This window comes from Pithys albifrons, chromosome 3 (assembly GCF_047495875.1).
Source record: "Pithys albifrons albifrons isolate INPA30051 chromosome 3, PitAlb_v1, whole genome shotgun sequence".
In the NCBI taxonomy this organism is placed as follows: Eukaryota; Metazoa; Chordata; class Aves; order Passeriformes; family Thamnophilidae; genus Pithys; species Pithys albifrons.
This window is the reverse complement of record NC_092460.1, coordinates 24,223,631-24,248,296: the sequence shown is the minus strand read 5'-3', so window position 1 is coordinate 24,248,296 and position 24,666 is coordinate 24,223,631. Positions and strand designations below refer to the sequence as shown.

The following is a 24,666-nucleotide window of genomic DNA, read 5'->3' as shown; positions in this document are numbered from 1 at the left end:
AGACTGAAAATTCAAGAGTCAGTGGCAGAAAATGCAGGCATGTGAAAACAGACCTATCACAAATCACCTTGGCCATAACACATCCAAGGATGTCTATTATAAGAGCACTAAATCACACCCTGCTAAAGTATTTCAAGCAGAATTTACCTTGTGAAGCTCGGAATGCCTTCATTCAGTCCCATAATTAAGCATTTCCAATTTAAAAAGAAAATTATTTGCCTGATTTTGCCAAATAAAATCACACACACCTGAGGAAAATTATGCACATCTGAGATAGGCTTTTCATTCCCCAAAGCCATGGAGTGGGCACAGACCTGGTAGTATAATAATTTCCCCCTCTGAATTAGGCCTTTTCATGCTACAGGAAGTCCTAGAATCCATACCGAAAAACCCCCCAGTCACCTCCTGCAATTCCTTTTAGTAAATGAAAAAGAGTTAAGAGTGCCCAGACACCCCCAAACTTGTGTTCACATCGGGTTAAATTCAGTGTTCTGGTCCTCATTTGCAGGGTAATCTCAGCCAGTATGGTCATGACCTCTAGCAAGAGCTATGTTATACTGGAACAATGGATCTGTCAACCTCCTGAGTGAAAGGGGTGTGTGCAAAGGACAAAGGTTTCCCAGCAGCTGGCTCATGAAACTGGAGTTCCTGCCTGGAAGGGATCAGGATGATTAAAAAACTCAGCACCTTCTAAGCAAAATGGAAAACCCACATCTTTGCTCTTTGCTCTTCCCACAAATGCTCTACATGAAAAAAATAAATTAAGTCCAGTCCCTGCTGCCACAAAAAAAAATTATTTGCAGGAAGAAAATGGCTAGGCTATTTCTGTGTATATACTTGTTATAAGATTTTTGTAGTGTTGACACTAAAAGGGCTGGTAGGTAGTTGGGCGGAACAGGTACAAGCTGCAAAAGGATTCAAGAAATTTATCTGTGTAACATCCGGTTTTTTTCTAATCCCTCATTGTTCTGACAATACTTCCTGCCAAGTCCAGGCAGCCCTCTTCATGTGAGAGAGACCTCAGGGTTTGGTGTATCATGCCTGAGAAATCTTAGCACCGGTGTTCTTCCATTTCTAAATCTTATCCTTTTTTTTTTCCTGAAAGATTATTTCAACACCACACTGTAAGTTTGCAGTGTGAGCCATCCAGATATGCTCCATACTTCTGGATCTTTGCACACTCCAAATGTATTTTTATTTATGCCTCTTATATGACTGGTTTGTTCACTTTCCTTGATGCATTTTCCATTGTCATTGCCTATTAACTTGTTTTTCTATCATTGTCTCAAAGAAGGACACCTTTTTGGTGTCATGGACATCAGCCCACATTAACTATGTTCCTTTAACACATGTCTGCAGGGGCTATGCAATCCTACACGTGGTCACTCACCTACACTGTGACAACAGCTGCTGGGTCACCTGCTGAAAATTCCCAGCAGCTGCCTTGCATGAGAAGTCCACATGTACCTTCTTCATCTGTCACACACCGGATACCTGTTTATCCCCACAGAGAAGAACACGGGTAAGTAATTTCCAGTGGTTTGGGGGTTGGGGTGCTTTTTGTAGGTTTTGGGTGAACTTATGCTGAGATGGCTTTTTTTAAATACAATGAAAGCTGTTTCTTGATGTGGTAAGTTTGTATTGTAGAGATGTTGGTATCATAATTCTTTGGCTGTTGTTGCTGTTGTATAATTATATTAAGTTTTAGTTTTATAATTTCATTTAATTCTATTTAAAACCACAGTAGGCCTGGAGGATATTTTCCAGAAGAGAAGGCTTCAATAGATTTCTTCTGATTCCCCTTTTCCTGTGCCATATTTTATTCCAAAAGCTAGATGTGCCTAAAGAATAGCCCTGCTGTACCACGTCTCAGGAGAGGTTATCCTTGTCCTCTGGTCAGCACTGCTGAGTCCACATCTGGATCCAGTTCTGTGCTCCCTAGTACAAGACACACATAGACATACTGGAGTGAGTCCAGCAAAGGGCCACTTGGATGACTGTGGGACTGGATTATCTGCCATACAAAGAGAGGCTGAGAGAGCTGAGATGACTTATCATCAGGCACAGAGGGCTCAAGGATGGTCTTATCAATGTGTATAAATACCTGTTGGGGGATGTAAGGAAGATGGAAATAGATTCTTCTTAGTGGTACTTAGTCACAGGCCAAGAGGCAGTGGGCACAAATAGAAATACTGAAATTCTGTTTAAGCATAAATAAACAAAAACCTTGTTTTACTGTGTAAGCAAACATTGGAGCAGGTTGCTCAGGAAGCCTATGGAGTCTCCATCCTTGCTGATGTATAAACTTCATCTGGGCATGATCCTGGGCAGCCTGCTCTGGTAGACCCTGCTTTGAGCAGAGGGGTTGGACTAGAGAAACTCCACAGGTCACTTCCAACCTTAATGATTCAATGACTACTGTTAACCTGTAGATAAAAAAAGCATTCAAAGTTTGGAGAAACGGGTACATTTTCACTATAATATTCTAATCCCATCTTCATCTCTATCATCAAAACTTGCTCTAGGCTCTCAAAATAATTACAATATAAATTTACGTAATATTCTTTGATCTTGAAAAACTTTAGACCTTTAGACTAAATCTCTCAGTGTTCTTTTCATCAAGCAAGACCTCTTCTGTGCCATCCACATCTGAGTGAGTATGAGACTCATAGATATCCATAACTAAAAAGAAACAATCACAAACTAATTGATGGAGAATTGCCAGGCATATAACAAGAGTAGCAAAGGCCCCAGTGCTGCCACAATGCAAGAGGTTCAAAAGGCTCCAGTAAGTTCCTCAGTCTCATTGCATACTCATCAACCTTGCAGAAGTGCTTTCCCAGTGTGGAAGAGTACAACGTTTGGAAGATAGCAGTAGATTCATTTGAGCTGTGCATCATCTTCCCTCTTGTGTGTGGTTAGGTTTACATATCTGTTTGAACGTCACAGCTAAGTCCGTACTGGTAAAAACCTGAATATGGAGTTACAGAACATTTGTCCTATCCAGCAATTTGGCTCTGTGCTGGAGGCAGAAACAGAGCAGCAGGGAGGTTTGGGAACTAACAGGATGCAAGAATACAAACAGACCACAGTAAGGCATGTGTATGTGATATATATGTGCGTATATATGTGAGAATTCATTGTTCCTGAAGGAATCTTTTGCCTTTGATGTTTGATTGATTATGGTGATTTGAGGAAACATTTTAATCTAGGTGAATCAACTTTTCAGAAAGTCCACAAAGATCAGATGTTCACATGGCTACACAAAGATGAAACTGCAGAAAGTGTCCACACACCTTTTGCTAGTGAATGGTCCAAATAATGGTGGCCAGCAAACACTGACTCTGCAGTTTCCTTTAGCTAAGGAAACTGCTCCCTCCTTTGCCTCTGGCTGTTCCTAGGTGGTAGCTTGGCAATCAAGAAAGAAAGTAGACAGGTTCTCCAGCCTCATTCCCACTCTCTTACTGAGTTGGCTGTGCTAAAGCTGTATGTCTTATGCTTCAGAATCAAACTAGTACACCTCTCTCCCTCTCAGAAAAGGAACATCTGACCACAGTGCAAGGAGATAGGTGAACTCGGTGTCGTTCTTTAAGTCAAAACTTACCATACCTCGTCAGCCTGGATAACAGCTTCCTAGAACATGGCATTAAAATAACAATAAAAGGAAAAGACACTTTCTCCTTAGAAAGTGCACAACTGAGTCTGCAGTTTAGAACTAGTCACAGAAGCATGCTGAGTCTCTCTGTTGTGCTAGACCCATAGTTTCACTGAGTGCTGTCTGCTTCCCATCTGGGCTGAGAAATGTATTTTTAAAAAAGATTTTAAATATCATCCTCTTATTAAAAAAAACCTGTAACTGTATGTTTCATATGAGTTCTGGAATTATTAGTGGCAATACAATTATTGTGCATACTAGAAGTGTTTTTTACTGTATTTCAGGTACACAGGAAGTTACAACTATGGTAGCTATAGCAACCAGCATCCCCATCCAATGCAGAGTCAGTATCCATCCTTACCACACGATTCTGCTATTTCTGGACCACTTCACTACTCAGCTTACCACAGAAGCTCTTCACAGGTAAGTTCCAATTGTTACTTGATTATACTTGATTATACTTGTTGTAACATTTAAAGTAAGTTTATGTTTGTAAATTTATCTATTGGCTCTCTGAATCAATAAGCTGTCATCAGCCTAATAATTAAAGGCTCCTAATTTTTTTATTTTCTAATATTACCTAGTTATTTTGTCATTTTTTAGTTTGCTCATATCCTGGTTAACATGTTATATGTTAATATACGTTGAAATCAGACAAATGTTTTTCATATTGTAGTAGTCTGTCTCTGAAAGTGCAGATGTCAGATCATAGATCATTATTTCCTCTCTTGCTAGTCCTTTAGCTGTCCTGAACATATGAAGGACAGCTATGCTTTAATGATCACACTCAAGAGGAAAATTATTTCAATTTGTATGTAGCATGTTCTTCCTCGTGCTGTTTGTAAACTGAGATGGAATTGCATAGCCAGACACAGCTACCAAAACCCTATAAATGTGTTTGTTTTGTATTGAGAGGTGGTAAAAAAATTAAACCTTGCTTTCAAAATATGATCTAAAAGGCTTTAACAGTTGGATATAGAATTTGCTGACAGCCCCTTTAAAGCTATGTTAATAGCTTTAAATAGTTAATTGCCCAATAATAAGTCCTTTCTTAGCCACTTTTTACCAAAAATGTTCGTAAGATGTCCCTAATAAGATATTAGGGAACTACCCTTTTTCTAGTGGACTTTCTGAGGGGAACATTCAAGGAATTGCAGTAGGACTCCTGATGTTGCAAAATCTAAATACAGGAAGCCAAATTTACAATGAATATATCAACAGCTGCCAGTATACTGAAGCAGAGGAGTTGCAATGTGTATAGCTGTGGTAGTATAGTCAGTTGAGAACAGGAGGCATTGACCATAACTCCTAAAAAGAACTCTTTGTTATAATCTACATTCAGGCCAAATATAGAACTCTGGCTCAACTTTAGTGACTATTCTATCATTCTCTTTAGCATAGTGTCTTGGGATTAACTACTGAGAAAATATATGTGTGTATGGGGGGGCTAAATTCTCCTCTACAAACATGGATTCCAGGGAGAGACCTTGTCCCAGACAGGGAGCTGAGCCAAAACAGGCAACATGTAATTGAGGTGGATTGTAGGCTGCCACTAGAGATTACTCACTTGGTCTCAAAGAACACCAAGCCCAAGATCTTTCTGTGGAAGAGGGTGACATAGTCCAGGTTTTATCACCTACTTTGAGGTTTTTTGGTTTTGTTATTGGAATCTTTAGAGTGAGGCTGTGCTGAGGAAGAAGTGACACAGCTTTTACAACATACAGGTCTAAGAAAATGCAGGTAGACGTCTAGCAGTATAGGCTGACTAATTCCCACTGATGGCTAAAACCCTTTGGAGACAGAAACAATCTGTTCAAATCTTGGTCTTGATCTTATTTTTTTTCTTTCACCAGCATCTGTAAATAGTTCTCAGAACAGTTCCTTCCTTGTAATTCCAGGCCTGATTGCTCATTTCTTGATTTGGCTTACTGGCCAGGAGCCTGACACACAAATGAAAAATGATCTACAGATTCACCTGTTACTCCTCAAACCATAGTGCAGAAATGCATTCTATACTCTGATACTACTCCATCATCATATAGAAGGAGACCATTTAATGTCTGTGTATAAACACATCTATTGTATTTAATTGTATTGTGTTTCATCAATTCTCTGCCTCTGCAGTTTTAGGTACCAGATGCCAGAGTAGAAAATAGGCAACCACTCTGCCTAAAAGCTCCTGAGCAGTCTTATCAACCTATGCTGACTTTAGCAGAGAGGTACCTCCTTCAAAGGTAACCTCTTCTCAATGTCAGCAGCCAGTCCACCTCCACAATGTAGGCTTGCCTGGCTTTTGAGCACAGCTTTTGTCTCCAAGCTTCACATTGTTTGGACAGGTCTTAATCTTTCTTCAGGCTATTCATGAATATTTCAATTCATATAATGCTACCTTTTCCTTAAACACAAAGTAATTCATGATGCAGTAATTTTTCTTTGTAAACTTCAAGGCTAACACTTTTAGTACAAAGAGAAACCTGTATCAGTATACATTTTAATATATCTGGCAACATACAAAGATGCATATCATATGAAAGTTCATCACTGTACATGCAGTACAAAGAATGGCAAATGTACAATATCTTTTTAAAGTACTCTAATGTGTAGCTGTAGTGAATGATACTGAGGCCCATTTATCCAGGTCTTATCTCTAGCAATGACTGAATGTGTGGAGAAAAAGTCTTAGAAGTAGGGTAACTAGAAAGTTGTCCTTTCACTGGCACAGCTGCTTTTGGCAAGAGCTGGCATAGGGATATGCTCAGTAGGAAGCAGCAGCTGGACTGATGTATTTTGTAGCAAACCACTCTCCATTATCCTGTCTTTGAGCTATTTTGTACATAGGGACTTTGTGATGGCCTGCAGGAAACATACATTCTTGTAATTGCATTGGGTGCCCTAAGGTTTTTTGGGGGGATGAGAAATAGGGAATACTCATTCCCTGTTTATCTACTCTTGCCATTCAAGACATTGTAGGTCTGCATCCTTGCTCTCATCTCCTTCCTGTTACCTCTTTTCCAGACTTAAGAGTTACCACCTCTTTATTTTCTGTTGTGGCAGATACTCTAGAGATACACAGGAGTTATGTAAGGAGTGCATGTGCTCTGCAGGCATAGTCTGGGGAGTGTACAGACATCCTGTTCTCTCAGCTGTGCTGAGCAGGGAACCTGAGGGAGCTGAAGCTCCCCTCCAGCCTTTCTATGCAAACCTGATTTCAGAGTAGGTAGGAGAGACTCAATCAAGAAGCTGCCAGATCAGCCACCTGAATCTGAGAATCACTGGTAGATGCTGCACTAAACACAGCCTCATTTTGCCTTTTCTCCTTTGCCACTTCCAAAATAGAACCTCAACAAAATGGTCTATCTCAGGCGTGGGTACTCAACAGAGAGCCATAGAAGCAGCATGTCAATGCTTCTCTTTTTGTCCCTTGAGATGCAGTTCCTACCTTAAAGACAAGCTTTTTTTTTTTCTGCATTTGTGAAGATCATAGTTTACTTCTGTAGTCTGGAAAATGCTGCAGTAGTACAGACTGTTGTTATGCAGTTGGGGCTGCACCACTCAGAGGCCCAGAGCACAGTATTTGGACCATAGTTAAAGAAACATTAAGCAGTGTTTGTACTCTGACCCTCCTAAACTGCCCTGGGAATTGCAGTGGTCTCATGTAATTTCCCAGAGGTGCAGCATGCAACACCTCTCAGTTTCTCTGTAAAAGATGGTGTTCCATAATTCTACTCAATCATGCCTTCATTTCCCTTCTTATGCCTCTGCAGTAGGATTTACATGGGAGCAGTACTGGAAGACCGTAATAACTGTTTTCTGTTACAGTGGGGGAGCCAAAGAAATCCCCTTGCAGACAGAGCCCACACTTTTGTGTCCATTCATGTTGTTCTGGACCATCTACTCCAGAAGAATAAAAGAAGGGGGAAAGTTATTAACCCCCCAGCACACACACATTATAAAATCCTTACTATACCAGTGCAGTAAGAATAATAAACCCTTCCCAACAACCACTCTGTCATCAAATAGCTGGTAATGACAGAAAGACAAAAATACTGTCCAAATCCCACCCACGCAACAAGAGTCATTGTTCCGAACTGTATGGCTTCATAACGGACTTGAAATTGTTAGCATGTAATTGAAGTAATTATGTATTGAATGCAACAGGGAACAGATGTCTTAACTTTTTTTAAAATAATTGCAAATAGCATTTTCCGAAGGCTCAAAATGCCACTCCCAAAAGCACCAAAAAACACTCAGAAGGACTTGGGAGTTCTGCCCAACCTATTTAACAGATTCAATAAGGTTCAATTTATGGAGAAAAGGGTCAAATTAAGAGTTACAAAGAATTTTGATTATGTCATTTTTAATGAGATTTTAAGCATATTTTTATGAACTTAATTTATAGCCAGCTCTTCACAATTGGTGCAGTTTCTGGTATGAAATATTTTCAAGTCCTAAAGTACTGGCTAACATAAACCATTAATCTACAGCATTCAGTGAAAGTGTAAGTTAATGCAATGTAAAGTCAGAGACACATTCATAAGGAAAATATTTTGCTGTTTGGAGAGAAACACCTTTCACCTCTACTCATAATTGATTGGTGAGTTGAGGACAAGGATAAAGAGATTATTCTCCATTCTCACACTGCAGAAACTCAGCCTTCATGGGAGGACATATTTAACGCTCTATTTTCTAAAATAATACTAAAATAAAGTAGAATTAATTTTACTTTTTTGGAAAAGACCTTATCAATAATCTGCTCAAAGTCTCCCAGGCTTAAAGGGCTTCTTTGTCTGTCTGACGGCAGCAGTAACAACAAGTGTGAGTTAACCAAGAAAATGGTAATTTCCTGTCAAGAGCCCTCCAACAAATGACGCTTTTATATCTGGCAAAGATCACTAGGCCCCAGTGTTTTGAGTTCAGCATGCTTAAGCACTCTTCATTAAACCGGATGTAGAGTGTGAAAGGTGATTCAGGCAGCATGGGCAGGCATCCGCCCAGATGGCTCTGCTTTGGCCACTCCAACAAGGCTGAATAGATGCTTCATTGGATGAGTTAATAGTCAGGCAGGGGCAAATGAGTACTTTAAAAATATTGTCTTTCAATAGTCTCTTCACTGTAGGGAAAAAGAAGTCACTGACTCATTTGCGATTAGCTGACCTACCATGACAAAACTTTCCATCTTGCCTTCAGTCATAACAGAATTTATTGTGAAATGCTAGATATTTAGAGTCCATGTTATTTTCAAGCGATTATTCTTTTTACATTCATGACATATTCATAAACACAGCTGCATCGGGTGCACTTGATGTAAAGGAAAAGCAGCACACTGTATCCTGTCCCCCACGCAGAGACATTACCCGTGTTCTTAGTAAGCCTTAGCATGGCCTCTTGGCTGCAAAAAGGAGGAGGAATATCTTTCTTTTACAGTGCACCTTGAAGTTCACTCTGGGAGCCAAGATATCATTCTCTCAACGGTACAGGTTTTGTGGTTCCAAACTACCCAAAAGACATTATGTCGCTTCCCCACATAGCACCATGTACAACAAGGAGACCCAACGCGATATTCCCAAAGTTAATTTTCTTCCTCTTGCTCTTAGATAAATGTTTCTGCAGTTGACAAATAATCAAGCAGCAAATATTCCCTGCTGTAGGCAGAGCTTTCTCTTGACATTTGCAAGGGATATGAAAGCAAGTAATTTCCCCAAGATAAGTCACAACCTCAGTTTCACAACCTCAAAGGAAAATTACACTGAGTCGGAATGGCAAGGGCTTCTGTTGCAGTTAACAACAAAGGAGATCAATTATCTCATTGGAAAGAAGACAAGAGATAATGGTTGGTATATTAAGGCAGAAGTCTAGGTTAATCTTGGTTTAAGTATATTTTCAAATACAAGAATCTACAGTGACTTCAGATATAGATCAGTGGGTAATAAAGACAAAGACCATGATAATTCATATCCATTAATCACTACTGAAGACAGAGAAAAAAAGTTTTTAGCTTGCCCGACATCTTGCATCTCCATGGGTGACATACAGAAAACAGAAAGTTAAAAATGCATTATTTGTGGGGTGCGATTTTGTCTCAGTCATCAGTGTTGGTCCTGAATCTTACCAAAGACAAGACAGTCATTTGTGGGACATTTCAGATCAGCCAGGAAAAACAACTTATGGATTTGATAACTATGCAAAGGGAACTTTTCTTTAACTTTAGACAACCTAACTAATGGATTATATCATAAAGCAGGAGGAGGAAAAGAGCCATCCTTTGTTCATCTGTCTTAAATATTTATCTTGAGATTTGATAATTTCTTCCAGTGGCTGCTGACAGTGCATATATGATGCAGTCTTTTTAGATCCTTGACTTTTTGATAACTAAAATTATGTGAGATGAATTTGATTCTGAAGCTATAGCAAATTACAAAACAAATTGTTTCCTCTATATTCATTATGGCAAGAACTTTCCTTAGGCAAAGGCAGTCAGCAGGCACTGGCACTGAAGTGACTTCTGCATATGGCCAGTGCAGACCAGGAAAGCAGCATCCTAAATCTATTATTCAATCTCCCAAATATTAAAAATGTGGAAATTGTTCAACTTTTTCTGGAACCTCTTGTGTTTACTTAGACCATTTGCAGGTTGGTTGTCTTTTGACAAAGTAGCCTGTCCTTTAATAATGAGTAAAACAAGTGAACTATGTTCCTAAAGTCAAATCGCTTCAGTTAATAGTTCAAAGCTTGAGTTTCATTGTTGTTGGTCACTGGAAGTTTTCATCTTCACCAAAAACTTTTAGAAAGCCAAAAAGCCTGAAAACTTATTTTTTCTGCAAAGGAATATACAGCTTTCTGTGCTCAGTGTCTAAGCCCTGCTGAACTTTCCTACTGAAAAGCCTTTCTGTGGGCTGAAGATGGAAATTTAGATGGTCTTGTCAGTGTTGCCAATAGAGGTTATTCTGATAGCTGTACTAGCAGTACCAGAGTTGAAGTTTGATGTTCCAGTATTGTACTGCTGTTTAACACTCTGCTTCAGCAGCTGATTGCACAGGTAACTCCAGCCCCTGTGGGGATGAGAAGTACCTGCTAAATAACACATCATACAGCTTTGATGTCTTCTCTCTCATCTGCCAACTGGTCTGTCTACCCAGGACACTGAGGAATATGCTAAATCACTACCTACAGTATGTTGGTCAAAAATAGTCTTCTTTTTCTTCTGTCTAATTAAGAGTGGCCAGCGTGTGGCTTTCAGCTGCCTGAGGCTTGTGAACTGTTTGAACACATTTGCCAAGGCCATTTGCCTCCATGGCTGCAGTCTGAAGGGACACAGGACAAACTTCTCATGGAGACTTTGCTGTAACTGCCTGAGGCTTATGCAACAGTTGCTTATGCAACTGATTAACCCCAGGCCCATCCAGCAGTGCAGTAATGTAACGAGACCCTTTGGGAATGACTGTCACTCCCCTCCTATGAATAACTATAGCAGTGCTTCTCTCCATGAGCCTCTAAAATATGGGGAAGGGGTTTTACAGTCCTCAGCCGTATAAAAATTTGGCATGCAGCTTGCAAGGTTTGTAAACATCAGAAGAGGTGATAGTCCTACTCTGGTGACAGCTTTCTAGTTAAAGAAATACTACAGTGTCAAACAACCCAAAATAACATAATTTTAAATTATGACATTTTATGCAGAAAAGGTATAAAGATGTAAAATACATACAGAAGCTCTGAAGATACATGGCTGGTCAAGGGGAACAGGGACTCTAACCCTCTCTGTGATGCAGATGGATGACAGGGGGACAAAGCAGGGAGAGCCGTTTCCAAGATACAGCACACAGATGATCTGCTCCTACAGGACAGGCAGTAAGATAAATACACGTTAAGTAAGCACTCATAAGCACAATTTGTTGTCTGAGTAGCCTGTGGCTACAGAGAGCAAAAGCTATTCTCTGCTTTCCTGCCTATCCTCTCCTCAGCACATCTTCTCCTTAGTGGAAGCCATTTGTCAAACTCCTTTGATTTCTAGTTTCCAACTGTCATTGCCAACAGCTGGGGAATAGAGAGATTCTTCTTCTGCCTGCCTCCTTTCATAAGTTCTCCAGTTAGCTGATCGCTCGGAGGTTTTTCTACAGAAACTGGGAGGATGTCTGGTGAACATTTAAAGGGGAAGGCACCTTCCCAGTAATAAAGATTCTTTTGCTCCATTCCCTTGAAAATGAGTTGAGTGAGCAAGAGCTGGGACATTTTGTACTCTGATTTTTAGTAGGTAACAGCTTTTCAAGTAAAAGTGGGAGAAAAAGATTAAATTAATTCATTTTTCTGCTGCTGGATAAACCTGCCAGTACCTTGTATTTTTAAATCAATTCAATATTTAAAAGCAGTCAATCTTCTGCAAGATTTTCCTTGAAACTTTGGTTTACTGCAGACACTGGTTATCTGGTATTCCACCTTCAGTATGACATCTTGTTGTTGGAGAGCTGCTAATCCATGTTAAACACAGAGTTGTAACACCACCTGCCCTTATTTTCAAGTTAAGTATGTGGCAGATAATTATTTTATTTGTTTGTTTGTTTATTTGTTTGCTGTAGTACCCTTTCAGTGGCCCAACATCAAGAATGGAACCCTGTTTGATGAGCAGTACTCCCAGGCTGCATCCCACACCAGTGACTCCTCGCTGGCCAGAGGTCCCAGCTGCAAACTCCTGCTACACAAGTTCATCCATGCACTCCACAAGATACGGAAATTCTAGTGACATGTACACCCCATTGATGACACGAAGAAATTCTGAATATGAGCACATGCAACACTTTCCTGGCTTTGCCTACATCAATGGGGAAGCCACCACAGGCTGGGCTAAATGAGAAAGACTGGGAACAGATAAGCCCACATACTTACAAGAGTTATAAAAGCCTCATGTTATATGGGACTTCTCATGGATGTTCTTCAAGGGAGATGAAGATGGAAAAGATCCTGGGCAGATAAATGTAGTTCATAATGTGGGCCAATTGCAGACTGGTATGACTGAATGTTCCTGTAGCCAAAACAGATTTTTGTGCTGTTTTAGATCAGTTTTGGGGCCAATCTGTGCCTTTTTTTATTCTGGCATGTGGGCCAACCCTGTGTGCTGTCAATTTGAGGGAGCCATTTTTGCCCCACTCTCTTATTGACAAACAATGAATCTTACAAAAAAAGTACAGGAACAGGACCTATTTATAATTTGAATTAAATACAGGAAATTCACCCTCAGCAAAACTCTGTCAGATGTTCTTTTAAGCTATTAATGCGCTCCTTAAAAACCATTCTGCCAAGTCATCACTTATTCATATCAATTTCTCTATCTGGTTCCTTAAAAAAACCCACATGTTGCTGTAGGTTTCAGTTTACACCTAACTTTATATATTGATGCACCTTTCTGTTGATCCAGTAAGTTTGATCTTTACAAAAGAGAAGAAAAGACATGTAGCATTGAATTATACACTGCCTTAAGTTGACTATTGTTCTTATTATATATGTATTTGTGTTAAGTTTGCACAATCTGGAAAAATCTAACTTCTCTGGTCAGTAATGACAAGGTAAGAAGGGACTTGGGGACTGGAAAGATTTTGGATTCAGAGCCACATATGTTAAATATGATGATATGAAGCAATTATATAAAGAAAGTGACAATGCAAACATGATTATTCACTTAATTACCTATAGACAGGTATGAAACTGTTCTCTCAATTCCTTCGCGTGGTGATAATTCTATATACATCTACAAAGCAAAATTCAAAGCTGTGCCTTTGAACTTACTCTGTACTGTGTATGTGTGAAAAAAATGTATTGTATTTTGGAGAGAATTTTTCTTAGACATTTTCTGTCAGATTTGTAGCTATTTGTGAGTTTTTGTTAGTTTTTCTTAACATAGCTTTTTCTTCTGTATTATAAAATGCACCAAGCAATTATGGTGGACCTATTACCCTATGGGTAAGAAAAAAATAAATGGAAATATGGCAACAGGAATTTTAGTAATTGTTTTGTAAATAAAATCTTTGATAGCACCCAGTGTGAAGATAACCATGTCTATGCGAAAAATGGACATAAGTGTTATTTGTACAGTTGTGCAAGATACATGAGGGATTTTCACACCCAAATAAAGTTCTTGAAATTAAATAGACGCTAATTAAATTCACTTAAATACAAAACCTTCTACAAACTGCAAACCTTAAAAAAATCTTAAGTGTCATTGTGCATATTTTTATCCAACAAAGGACTTGATAACAGGTGTAACTCGTAGCAAATGAGTGGTCCTACACCTCTACTTGAAGCTACAGACTGTTCAAGGCCATGACAGGAGAGATGCCTCCATATTGCTCAGTTCAAGCCCTGCTGCTGCTGCTCACCCAAGGCATTGTATTCCCTGAGGCTGGTAAGGTGTGTTATCTTCTTTACAGTACCTTGGAACAAACACATCACCACTGGAACACTGGAAATGGAAAAGTAATTTTTCCTTAGTTAAGTAAGTAAAGTGGTAAAATTCTTGGATCTCGCATATTTAACTAGTGGGAAAACTGGTGAGAGCTTTGGGCCTAAAGAGCAATGCGCTGGAAAACTGCAAGGACTGAGGGAGAAAAGCTTCTCCAGGCCAGGTTTGGCAAGTGTCCAGGCTCTTAAATACTCAGCTAAGGTGGGATTTTCAGAAACACACAAGGAGCCAATCTCCACCTTCAGGTACCTGGTGAAAATCTTGTTTACTTGGTTAATGTCACAACCCTTTTGAAATTTTGCCCCTGTCAGCTGGTGTTATTACCCAACATACTTTTACTCTTCACTTCTACCAGGACAGAGAAGATCAGGATTAGGATAACTCATCTGTTCTTACAAAATTTATTCTTATTCAAGTTACCTTCAGGCAAAATTGGCTACATTCTGAAGAAAGATTCCCACAAGGAAATTTTATCAATGGCCGGTCTTTAGCAACTGGCATTTTGATGTGTTTGAGAACAAAGTCCTACTTTGCATCTTGTTATTGAAGATGTTTAAATCAAAGCACCAATTCTAACAAGCATAGAAAATCTGCCTCTTCCAGACTGTAAGAAATTAGTATGAGAAAGGCAGTGACAGTAGAATAAAAAAATCCACTTTTTTTTCTCCAATGAATTCCAAATCTCTACATTGCACCTGACAAGAGCTCAATGTGGCCCCAATCACTCAATTCATTATTGCAGGGATGTTGTTCCATCTCCACTTATGTGATGGAGTGTTGATCACAACCTACCACAGTCCCTCCAAGGAACAGATGCGTTGGCAAGAAGTTTGTGGGCAGAACTGAACAGTAACTCAAAGCTGGGTCTTTGGAAGGATCAGGATGGAGGTGACCCCAAACACCACTCAATGGAAGCTAGAAGAACTTCCTATGTTTTTTACAATAACTTGTTAAACCAAAGTCCCATCTTTATTTACTGAAAGAGAGGAGAAAATTAGATTATTTTAGTATAAAAACATGTCATATTCTTCAACACTTTCAGGGACAACTCCATTACCCTGATTTCAAGAGTTCAGGCAGGCTGTTCAGGAAGGAGAATGGATATTGAACACAGTGTCAGACCCAGAAATAATAAAAACTTTCTGAGTGGAGGACTGTAACACCAGGCACAAGTTCCTGGGAGAGGGAATGGAGTTAGCTGAGCAACAGCAGTACTGCAAAACTGCTCTTAAAAACAACCCAGGAACATCATCAGTCAGGTTAGGCTTGGAAAGTCTTTTGCAAAAGAACCTCTGCAGTCTTTCTGGGGTTTTTTATTAATTTAGAAACTTGTGTGGATGCCTCAGAAATCGGAATGTGTGCTTCCAATTACCTTTGAACTGCTTGCCAATGAGGGCTTTGAAGTTTAAACTGGACACTCATGGGGAGCAATGTACTGATTGCCAAATGCTGCTCTACAGAGGTCACCATCACCACCTGCTTCAGAAGTGCTGCACGGGAAGGCAGGTCCCCTCCTTGACCACCACAGGTCAGAGCCCACCATAGTAATACAAACCATCAGAGCTTTCAGGTCACAGGACTGTGCACCAGTCGGGGAAGCACAGCAGATCCCGAGAGGATGATTACTTCTGGGTAGAATGGCTGGTTAGGAGCAAGAATCTCTTAAATTATCCCAGTAAAAATTGCCCAACTTCCCAAGTCAGAGTCTGCAGAGTGTTAATTAAGCCTTTCCCTTGACCATGGAAAACAAAAACTGCTGTTTCTTGCTTTGATATGTATTCATGTGTATATAAAGTAAATATGTGACAACACAAATGTTTCTGAAGAAGCTTTTGTACCACATGACAAAATACTCCATCTCAATTTCATTTTCTTTTCTATTTTCTTTTTCTCTTTTGTTATATCTTTTTTGTTTATTTCTTCTTTTTCTTTTTCTTCTTTTTTTCTTGCTCACAGTCTGTCTTTTTTTCTTACCAAAAAATCCACATTTTATTAAAAATGTACGCTAAAATATAGATAAATTATAGATATAGGTAATATATACAATATAAAGTAATATTCTATATTACAACATAGTGGACATAACATATATAATATTTTTAAATAGTTGTATAAGCACACACACAAATTTATATGTATGCATGCGTATAAAAATCCATTACAATTCTTCAAGATTTTTCATTACCAGGTAAAAAGAAGACTCAGCGGGGGAAGAGCAGTGAGAACTCCATTCAGTAGCATGAATCCTGTTTTTGTCAGGCTACCTCTTGCTGCTAAGGTCACTACCCTTTGACAAAAATGGCCTCTGACCTCCCCAGCCCCACAATTCTGTTGTGACTGACCCCGAAACCCATGAAATTCAGGGGCAGACATTTCTTTGGAAGGTTTGGATAAAGCTGACTAACATGGGAAGGGCTAATGGTATGCACCCATCTGAAAAGGTCTGGCAGTTCTTTGGTAGAGGATGCAATTTATTCTGTCCCCCTCTTTCACTGAAGTCCTAATCCTTCATATGCTACATAAAGTGGAAACTAAAACGGACTGATGATGAATAACAATGTGTTTTTAAAGGGCAGTAACAGTTTCCTCATTTTTTAGATTTTGTAATTTTAAAAAAGAAAGGCTACATACAATTAAAATGAGTGTTTTGCTGTGCTGTGAAGTAAATCTAAGCAGGCTTATGATGTGTTATAGAATTGTAAATTCAACAAACAATGGATTGTTTTCATTGAGTTTCTCTCAAAATCTGCGCTAGTGTAGATGGGTCTGACTCAGAAGAAGTGGCTGGATTTTGTTACTCCTTGCAGTCCAATGACTGTGCTGTTCTGCTTTTATACCTCAGTTCAATCCACTGTGCCAAGAAATCCCTAACCAGAAAACTCAGATCCCAGTTTGGGTCTGCATCTTAAATCCAGGTCGGGACACAGCAACACGTCTCAGCACCTTTGGGTGCTCACAGGAGCCCCTGTCCAGCTGCAGATGCAGCCTCCCCTCCCTGCTCCGCTCGTGTTTTCCACCGCGGGGCCAGCCACGTGTGAGACAAAAGGTTTCTCTTTGTGACCACGGAGTACCTCCTGAATTGAAGGGAAAAATACTCGAAGGAGACCGACCACAGCTCCCTCTGAATGCTCTTTGTTAACTTCAGTGTATTGTTCCCTGCCATCTGGGCAGTGGGTTTCCATTACAGGGCATCCCGACTATGGAAATACTATTTATCTCCCCAGGGTCCTTTACACCCGTGGTCTTGCAAAAACCTTTGCGGAGGTCTCGTTCACCTCCAGCCGGCTCTGCCCTCCTCTCACCTCTCCCTCTTCTCTCCCCTCCCTCCTCTCACCCCTCCCTCCTGCCGCTTCTTGAACAAAGCAGGGAGAATTTTCCAGCACCGCCCCTGCTCTGGGGGTTGCACTTGAGCTAACGGAGTTTGTGTTGCCGCCAGTGGCATCCCCACGCCAGGAACAGGCCCAGCCTTCGCCCGCGCCGGGGCCCAACTAACTTAAAAGTTGGAGGAAAGGCAGCCAGCCCTGGTTTTGGCAGCCTTTCGCCTTGTGTCAGGTACGATATGCACAAGGCAGGTCGCAGGGAGCAGACAAACAGACAAGCCAAGGAGGAGGGATGTGCCACGGAGCATCCGCAGGACTCGAACCCCTAACCCCGCCCCTGCGGGGCTCCCTGGTGTGCCCGGCACGGACTACAGCACCCATCGTGCCCCGCGGCAAAAGAGCCGCACTGCTTGGCATGCTGGGAGTCGTAGTCCCCTCTCGCAAACCGCCTGCCGGCGGGACGTCAGCCAATAGGAGGGCTCGGGGGCGCGCGGGGCTGGCCCTCGCAGCCAATGGCGCTCGAGCGCTGCCGGTCAGGCGGGGCGGGTTCCGAGGGCAGCGTCAGTCGCGTCAGGGGCGCGGCGCGGGCGGTCGGGGCGCGGCAGCTGCCGGCGGGGCAGGACAGGGCAGGGCGGGCATGGAGCCGGGCGCGGTGCTGGAGGCCGTGGAGGGGCGCGGCGGCGGCGCGGAGGCGGTGGAGCGGGTCCTGGCGCGGTACAACGAGGAGGTAACGGGTCCCCTTTCTCGCCCCTCTGCGCCGCTCCCCGGCCATGTCGCCGCCCCGCCCGCCCTCGGCAGCGCCGCCGGCACGTCCCGCTCCCCCGGCCGGGGCTGCGCCCTCTGCTCCCCGGGCTCGGCGCTGCGGCGTGTTCCCAGTGCTCACCGCTTCTGCTGCCGTACCCTCAGCCCGCGGCGGCCCTGCCCGGCCCAGCCTCCCGGCCCTTCCCCTGCGCTCCGCCCGCAGGCCGTGCAGGAAACCCCGGCACTGGGGGTGGTGAGCCGGGGCAGTGCCCGGGGAGGACGGACTTTCATGGGAGCACAAAGCCAGTGGTGTTGCCGGGACATCAAGCCCATGGTCCTCTCTCGGCAGCTTCGGTCTGGCAGCTACACGCTCGATGGGTAGTGCAGCGGGTGATCGGTGATCGGGCTGACAAAACAGCTGTTCCATAGTGTACGCTTGCCTCACAAGTCTTTTAACCTACATATACCACTGAGAAAAGGCTGGACAGAATAACACTGGAGTCTCTTGCATACCTGCCGTACCACTGTGTACCTGCCCGAGGTGCTGCCCTTTTTCGCCGGGTCTGGAGAGACCTTCCTGCCACCGCCTGGGCAGGGGCTGTGTCCGTGTGCAGGGGGAGGGGGTCTGTGTAAAATGGGCTGCCAGACCTCACTGCATTCTTCCCTGTTTCTGGTCAAGCAGAAAGGGGAGACAGCTCAGAGCAGGCTGAGCTTTTAATGCTGACAGGTGTGGAAGAGCACCAAGTGTCTGCTGCCTTTGCAGTCTAATATGTGTGTGCTCACTCAAGAAGCAAATGGATTTCTTAGTAACGTAGGGAAATAAAAATCAGAAGATAGATGTTAGGGGGATTTTATATTTTTCCCCCTTTTCTGATAGGAACATTTTGTCACCTAGAACATTTTGTCTCTCCCTTTTGAGAGATTATGTCTCAACCCTTCAGGTGTCTGTCCTTTGTGTTGATGCGTGTGTGACTCGTGCACAGGTCTCTAAAGCTGGTACTGATTCAGAGTTTGGATGTAATTTGAATGCAGATGTGTTGAACTAACAATCAGCTGAAATTTAGGCATCTGTTACAGGAGCAAACATTCAGATTCATAGCTTTGTGGGTAGGGGAGAAGCCAAGTGAATGGGAATTAGTGTATGGTTATTTTTCAGCCTTCAAGAGGTGGCTTGAAGTGGCTTGCTGTCCTAAGTGTAATATGTTTTAAGTCTAACAATGGCAGTAACTGATTTCTTCATTCAAACTTGAGCTTCTAGAATAAGCTTGAGCAACAGTCTTGACATAGGCTGCCTTTGTGTACATGAAATTCGAATGCAGAGATGGATGCAGCCATAGGGAACTTTCCCTGAGGGACTGGTAGACCGAGAGTTTGTGAGACACGTCTGTTTTAACTTGCTGACCTCTGAGGTGTAGAACAAGGGTTCTGTTTGGAGGAAACTTTAATCTCTGTCTTTATTCTTCAAAATGACCCCGTGTTAAATGTCAAAAAGCATGCACTAACATAGTTACTTAATTTTGCTGTACTGGATTTCATGCCTTCTCAGCAGCTTTCTCAGATGAATTTTTTAGACTTGAGTTAAATTGTCAAAGACACTCAGAGCTGATGCACTTTCTATTCTGGCATTTCAAGTCTTTGAATGAAGTCTTGGAGTTACATATGTAGCTAAATTTTGAAGTGGCGTGGGAAGCGTTTGATACTGTCTCAATATAACATTGCTCTTACTGTGTTTCTTGTTAGAAGTTTTCCATCATGTTTCCTACATCTCTTTTTTCGGTACAAGGTGTAACTATTTCATACATTATTGCCTGTTGGTCAGCCAAGACTGGGCAGAGGACTCCACCTTCCAGACCTTTACCTTCTACACCCTCTTACCCTCTTTACGTCTCTTCTGGGCTTTAGGTTTCCTTATGTTTTTTTCCAAGTAACAAATTAAATATGCTTTAATTGTAAAGAAAGGATGGATCAAGTGTAGTTCCAAGGTGCAGGTGGCTGTAGAATAATGAGATAAATCAGTAGGTCTGTTGTTGCTTCTGTGTCCTGTTCCATTTGCAATGATTATTCCAAATCTCTGTTCCTCCAGCACTTGGACTTTTTGCTGTCACTACATTTCTTCTCTAAATTTCCAAAAATACACAGGTGCAAACACAGAGGTTGCCTTCTCTTGGTTAAGGGTTCATTATTTAATGTTCACCTGCTTCTGACTGGCATGTGTAGTTCAATTGGGAGCCCTGTAAGAGAGAGGAAGGGAATTACTTTCCTCCCATCCTCTGGCTCTAACTGATATTGGTGACTTTTGATGGTGGTGTGGATGTCCAAGGTCTTTCTGTGTAATTGCAAGCCGGGGTAGTGAAAGATAAGAGGCCCACAGATGTGCTATGAAAGGGCACTTTTGTTTTCCAGTTGCTTGCATGATGATAGCAAATTGCATGTTAGAAATAGATTTTAATGTTTCTTCAAAGCCTATCGTCATGCTTAATCATTTAGCTTGAAAGTTTTAAAGTGTTGAAGTAACTGTCAGGTGTTACTGCTGCTTTTTTTGACTGTCAGAATAACCTTTGTCTGATTAGTAACATTTCACTAATAATGTACTTCTGGGTACTAACATAGAACTGGACTCAGTTACTATATGAAGTGTTTAATAGGTACTCCTTGTTAGACCGTGTCTATCTTGTGTTTAATTGTATCAGAGAAACCAATACCTTGGTAATGTGTTTTGGAAATTGCCAGAATACAGAAGCTGGTAGTTTTTGTAGCAAGGCTTATTTGATTTATCCTACCTGTTTTCTGGGCAAGGTGATACTGTGGTTGTTCTGCTTTGGGACAGTCAGGGCTGTCAAAAGCTTGTAAACAAAATCTGCTTGGGAAAGAATCTGAGTAATAAGGTATTTGAAAAACACAAGACTCTAGTTAACATTTTCCACCGTGTCAGGTGCCACATGTAAGGTGGTAACTCCCATCAGAAGTGCAGCCTGCAGATAAAGTCTTGCTCTGCACCAGCAGTAGTTGTAAAACTGTTCGCTGGAGCCACTCACTGAAGCTCCTGCTGTTGGGTAGGACGGGAAAAGGACATGAGCTGGTGTGGTGGTGGTCTTACTATCTGAGACTGGTTTTAACTAGACTCCTGGAGTTCTATAATAGTTCTGCAGGTATTACCTACTTAGCAGCTGATGTTCATGTAACAAATGCAAACTCTTGTTTTTGTTTCCAGAATCGGACCGTTTTCAGATTTGATCCAGCAGATGAAGACAAAAGAAAGGTAAGTAAAATAGGCTGTGGAGCTGCATGCCTCAATGTAGAAGTGTCAGAAAGTAAAAGCAGTCTCTTACTTCAGCTGCCATTGGAAGGCAGTGATTAAAAGGTTATGGTTTAGTTTTTGTTTCTTCAGTGCAAGAGACCTGACAACCTCACATTCCCTTTTTTTTTCTGAAAGAGTAAATTCCCTTAGCAAAACACCCAGTCTTGAATGAAAGTAGTAACAGAAAAGCCCATAAATAATTTTTTGTGTACAGATATGAGATGAGGTGGAGGAATAAGGGTAAAGATGCTCTTATGTATCTACTGAGATAAAATATTGCAATAGATTTTTCCATTTTCTCTCTTCTTAGCATGTAGCAATATGAAAGATGTATTTCTTGTCTATGTTAGATGCTTAAATAATACTCAAGATGAAGATGAAGTAATAAGTACAGAGGAAGACTATGAAGCTGTATGAGAGGCAGGCCTAGAGAAGGCTGTTAATTCAAAGGTATCAGTAATCAGTGGTATGTGGTATGTGCATGTCAGGTTTCAAAGATGAGAAATGTTTGTGCTCTATTGAGCTGTGCAGGAGTGTCAAGGCTTAACAGATCCCTTGAGATCCATCTGCAGCCTCACATTTAAAGTTTGGTTTAAATTTTTTTCCTGTTGTTATTTTTGGGGTGTAATATGTAACAGGACCTTTCCTTTCTGTTCTGTAATTAGTTTTTGGGCTGATTTGCATATTTATTCAGAAAATGTTCATTAGTGAATAAGGCTGCGTGTTTCCGCTATTTCTGGAATAAACTCAAAGCTTGAAATCAGAATTGCAAGGTTCCTGCAAGGAGTGCTTGTTTGAAATTTGGCACACATCAATTAATTCCATGATTGTGTGTAAAATTTAAATATTTTAAGGTGTTAAGTCTTTTTCTGGTAGAAATAGGGGATGATAAATCTGCCCTTTGCATTTGCAAAACCATCAGCTGTGTGTACTGTAATCGTAAATGACAATTCTTTAGTCCACAGGTGACTTGAAGATCTCTAAGCTTGGCTTTTGTTTCTGGCTTTTCCGCGAAGCTGACATTCAGTAATGTGGTGATGGAGTGTGTGTGTCCTTTTTGATCTGTAGAAGAACTCAGCTGGGATCTTGGTTTGGTTTTCTTACTGAGTTTTATTTCTTAGGTCTCTTTCCTCACCATCCCTTCCATCTCTTTTCACATTGTGAATGAGAAAGTGTCTGGACTGTAAAATTGTTTGCCAAGCAGAGGACATAGGAAAGGAGAATAAGGCAGAAGCCAAATTGGCAAAAGCCAAATAAAGACAATGAGGTTGGGGAGGATGACTTGTAAGGTTTAGGATTATTTTTTTATTCTGTCTATGGTTGGTCTTAGTTTTTTTTGTGTTGTTGATTTTTTTAACAGCTACTCAACTACATAAGCTCAATGTCTTTTGCATCTGTAAAACACTGAGCATTCTTCTTTCACCATTCAGTTAAGATAAAAAATAAAAATGCTTTAAATTGAAAGGGGAAATAGTACATGCTCTTGCCAAGAGCAAACCGCTGAAGTTGTTACCAAAATTGATGGGAATTGCTTGAAGACAGCATGATGCAGCTTCACTGAGAATTCAGAAACAGGTTCCATTTTTTGTTTAGTTAATACACAAATGTACTTGAGTTGATAGTACTTGCAGTTGTACTGCTCTTAACTTAGAATGATTGCAGTGAAAGAGAGTTAGTCAAAGGGTCACAATCCATAATGAGGTCATATAATAGAATTGATGTTCAGGTATGGGGGCAAATACAGAGGGACTTCATGATTTTGTCTTTGGTTTCTGGTGCCATTGAAAGTTTGCATTATAACCTGAGGAATGTAGTATTTACTTCTTACCAGTCCCTTGCTGCATATTTGCTTTGTTCATGGCCTATGAGTAAATTTGCTTATTTACTCCAGCAAGCCTGACAGACTTTGTTGTAAGTCATTTATGTCTATGCAAGAATGCAAGTAAAAGAACACTTACAGCAAAGCAAGTTTTTTCTCTGCCTTATCACACAGCTCCAGCCATCACCCTAAAATTGCAGCAGGGTTGTGTCAGTAGTGTGATTGTGTTGGAATGTGGGTGTAACTGTGCTTTAAGCTTCTCTAGGCTGGACACTGTGGGGTAGAGGACAGCCCATACACAACAGTAATATGCTGTAAAATATGAAAGGTAGGGAAGCAAAACTATGGCTTGCCTAGGAGCTGGGTAAATTGGACAGAAGTTGTTGCACCATAATACAGCTCTCAAAGCATGATGCTTTCAGCTATAACCCAACTAAATCAGCAGTGACTCTGTAACACTGAGTTCCAGGAGGAAGAAGGTTGTGTCCTTCAGAAGGCAGGAAGAGAGGTAATGCTATCAAGCACATCCATCTGGACATAGCCATAGGACTCTAATACATCACAGGATGATAAAAGCATGAGATTGTAATGTAAACTGTCCTTGTATTTGTCCTGTTTTTTTAATGATGTATGTGTCTGCTATCTGTGGATATAAATTAGATGGCAATCTGTGTTGTACTGCAAGATCTGCTCAAATACCAGGCAGATCGAGTTGGTGCTTTCTTGTTACATTTAATAAAAACCAATGAATTTCTGAAAGCCTGTTTTGAGTTTCTATGTGTAAACAGTATAGGAATTGCCAACCAGAAGCAAATGTGTTCTGGAATAGCAGCTGAAACTAAGGCTGCAGGGTTGGTTCTGAGGACCTTAGCCAGCTCTTAGAAATCTAAAGTACTTGTCTCAGCCAGTCAAGAAAGCTGTTGACTGTGTTTTACTGGAAAAAGTTGTCTTCAGGACTGTGACACTTCACAACAACATGTCATAGTTGAGACACAGTTGGTTCTTTAGGTCTATGCTGGAATCAACTCCTGAAAATAATTATGTGTTGACTTGACCAGCCAGTCACCTTGGACAGAGGAGTCAGGCATAGTGTCTCTCTCTGTCTGGCACAGCAGGTGTTTCAGCTCAAGCCTCACATGTCCTAATACAAAAAGGAATAGGTTTTTAGGACCACTTTGTCATCATTTAATAGCTTTGCTTTCCATTATTTATACCTTGTCAGGTCCAAATTCTGCTTCTGAAGTAGTATCACATTTATGCTTAAAATGACAAGAAAGTTATAGCACTGTTTGTGCCCTGGAAATGTCTGTCAGCTCTGATTGCCTAGTCTGACATAGCATTCCACAACTAGAAATTACTACAGCACCATTAGTTGAGGTGATATAG

General features: G+C 41.2%; 2 protein-coding genes across 4 annotated transcripts in view; both read left to right on the top strand.

Moving 5' to 3' along the window:
* Positions 1–13,670, top strand: part of RFX4 (regulatory factor X4) — an 88,988-nt gene extending 75,318 nt beyond the window's left edge. For both annotated transcript variants that reach the window (XM_071549751.1, XM_071549750.1), the window contains exons 16-18: positions 1,360–1,522; positions 3,940–4,078; positions 12,226–13,670. In XM_071549751.1, coding sequence (XP_071405852.1) covers positions 1,360–1,522; positions 3,940–4,078; positions 12,226–12,498 — 575 coding nt within the window. In that variant the 3' untranslated portion in view covers positions 12,499–13,670. The remainder of the gene's footprint in view (positions 1–1,359; positions 1,523–3,939; positions 4,079–12,225) is intronic.
* A 4,332-nt stretch (positions 13,671–18,002) lies between these two features.
* The window catches only part of RIC8B (RIC8 guanine nucleotide exchange factor B), a 35,033-nt gene continuing 28,369 nt past the window's right edge, over positions 18,003–24,666 (top strand). For both annotated transcript variants that reach the window (XM_071551023.1, XM_071551024.1), the window contains exons 1-2: positions 18,003–18,149; positions 21,375–21,422. In XM_071551023.1, coding sequence (XP_071407124.1) covers positions 18,060–18,149; positions 21,375–21,422 — 138 coding nt within the window. In that variant the 5' untranslated portion in view covers positions 18,003–18,059. The remainder of the gene's footprint in view (positions 18,150–21,374; positions 21,423–24,666) is intronic.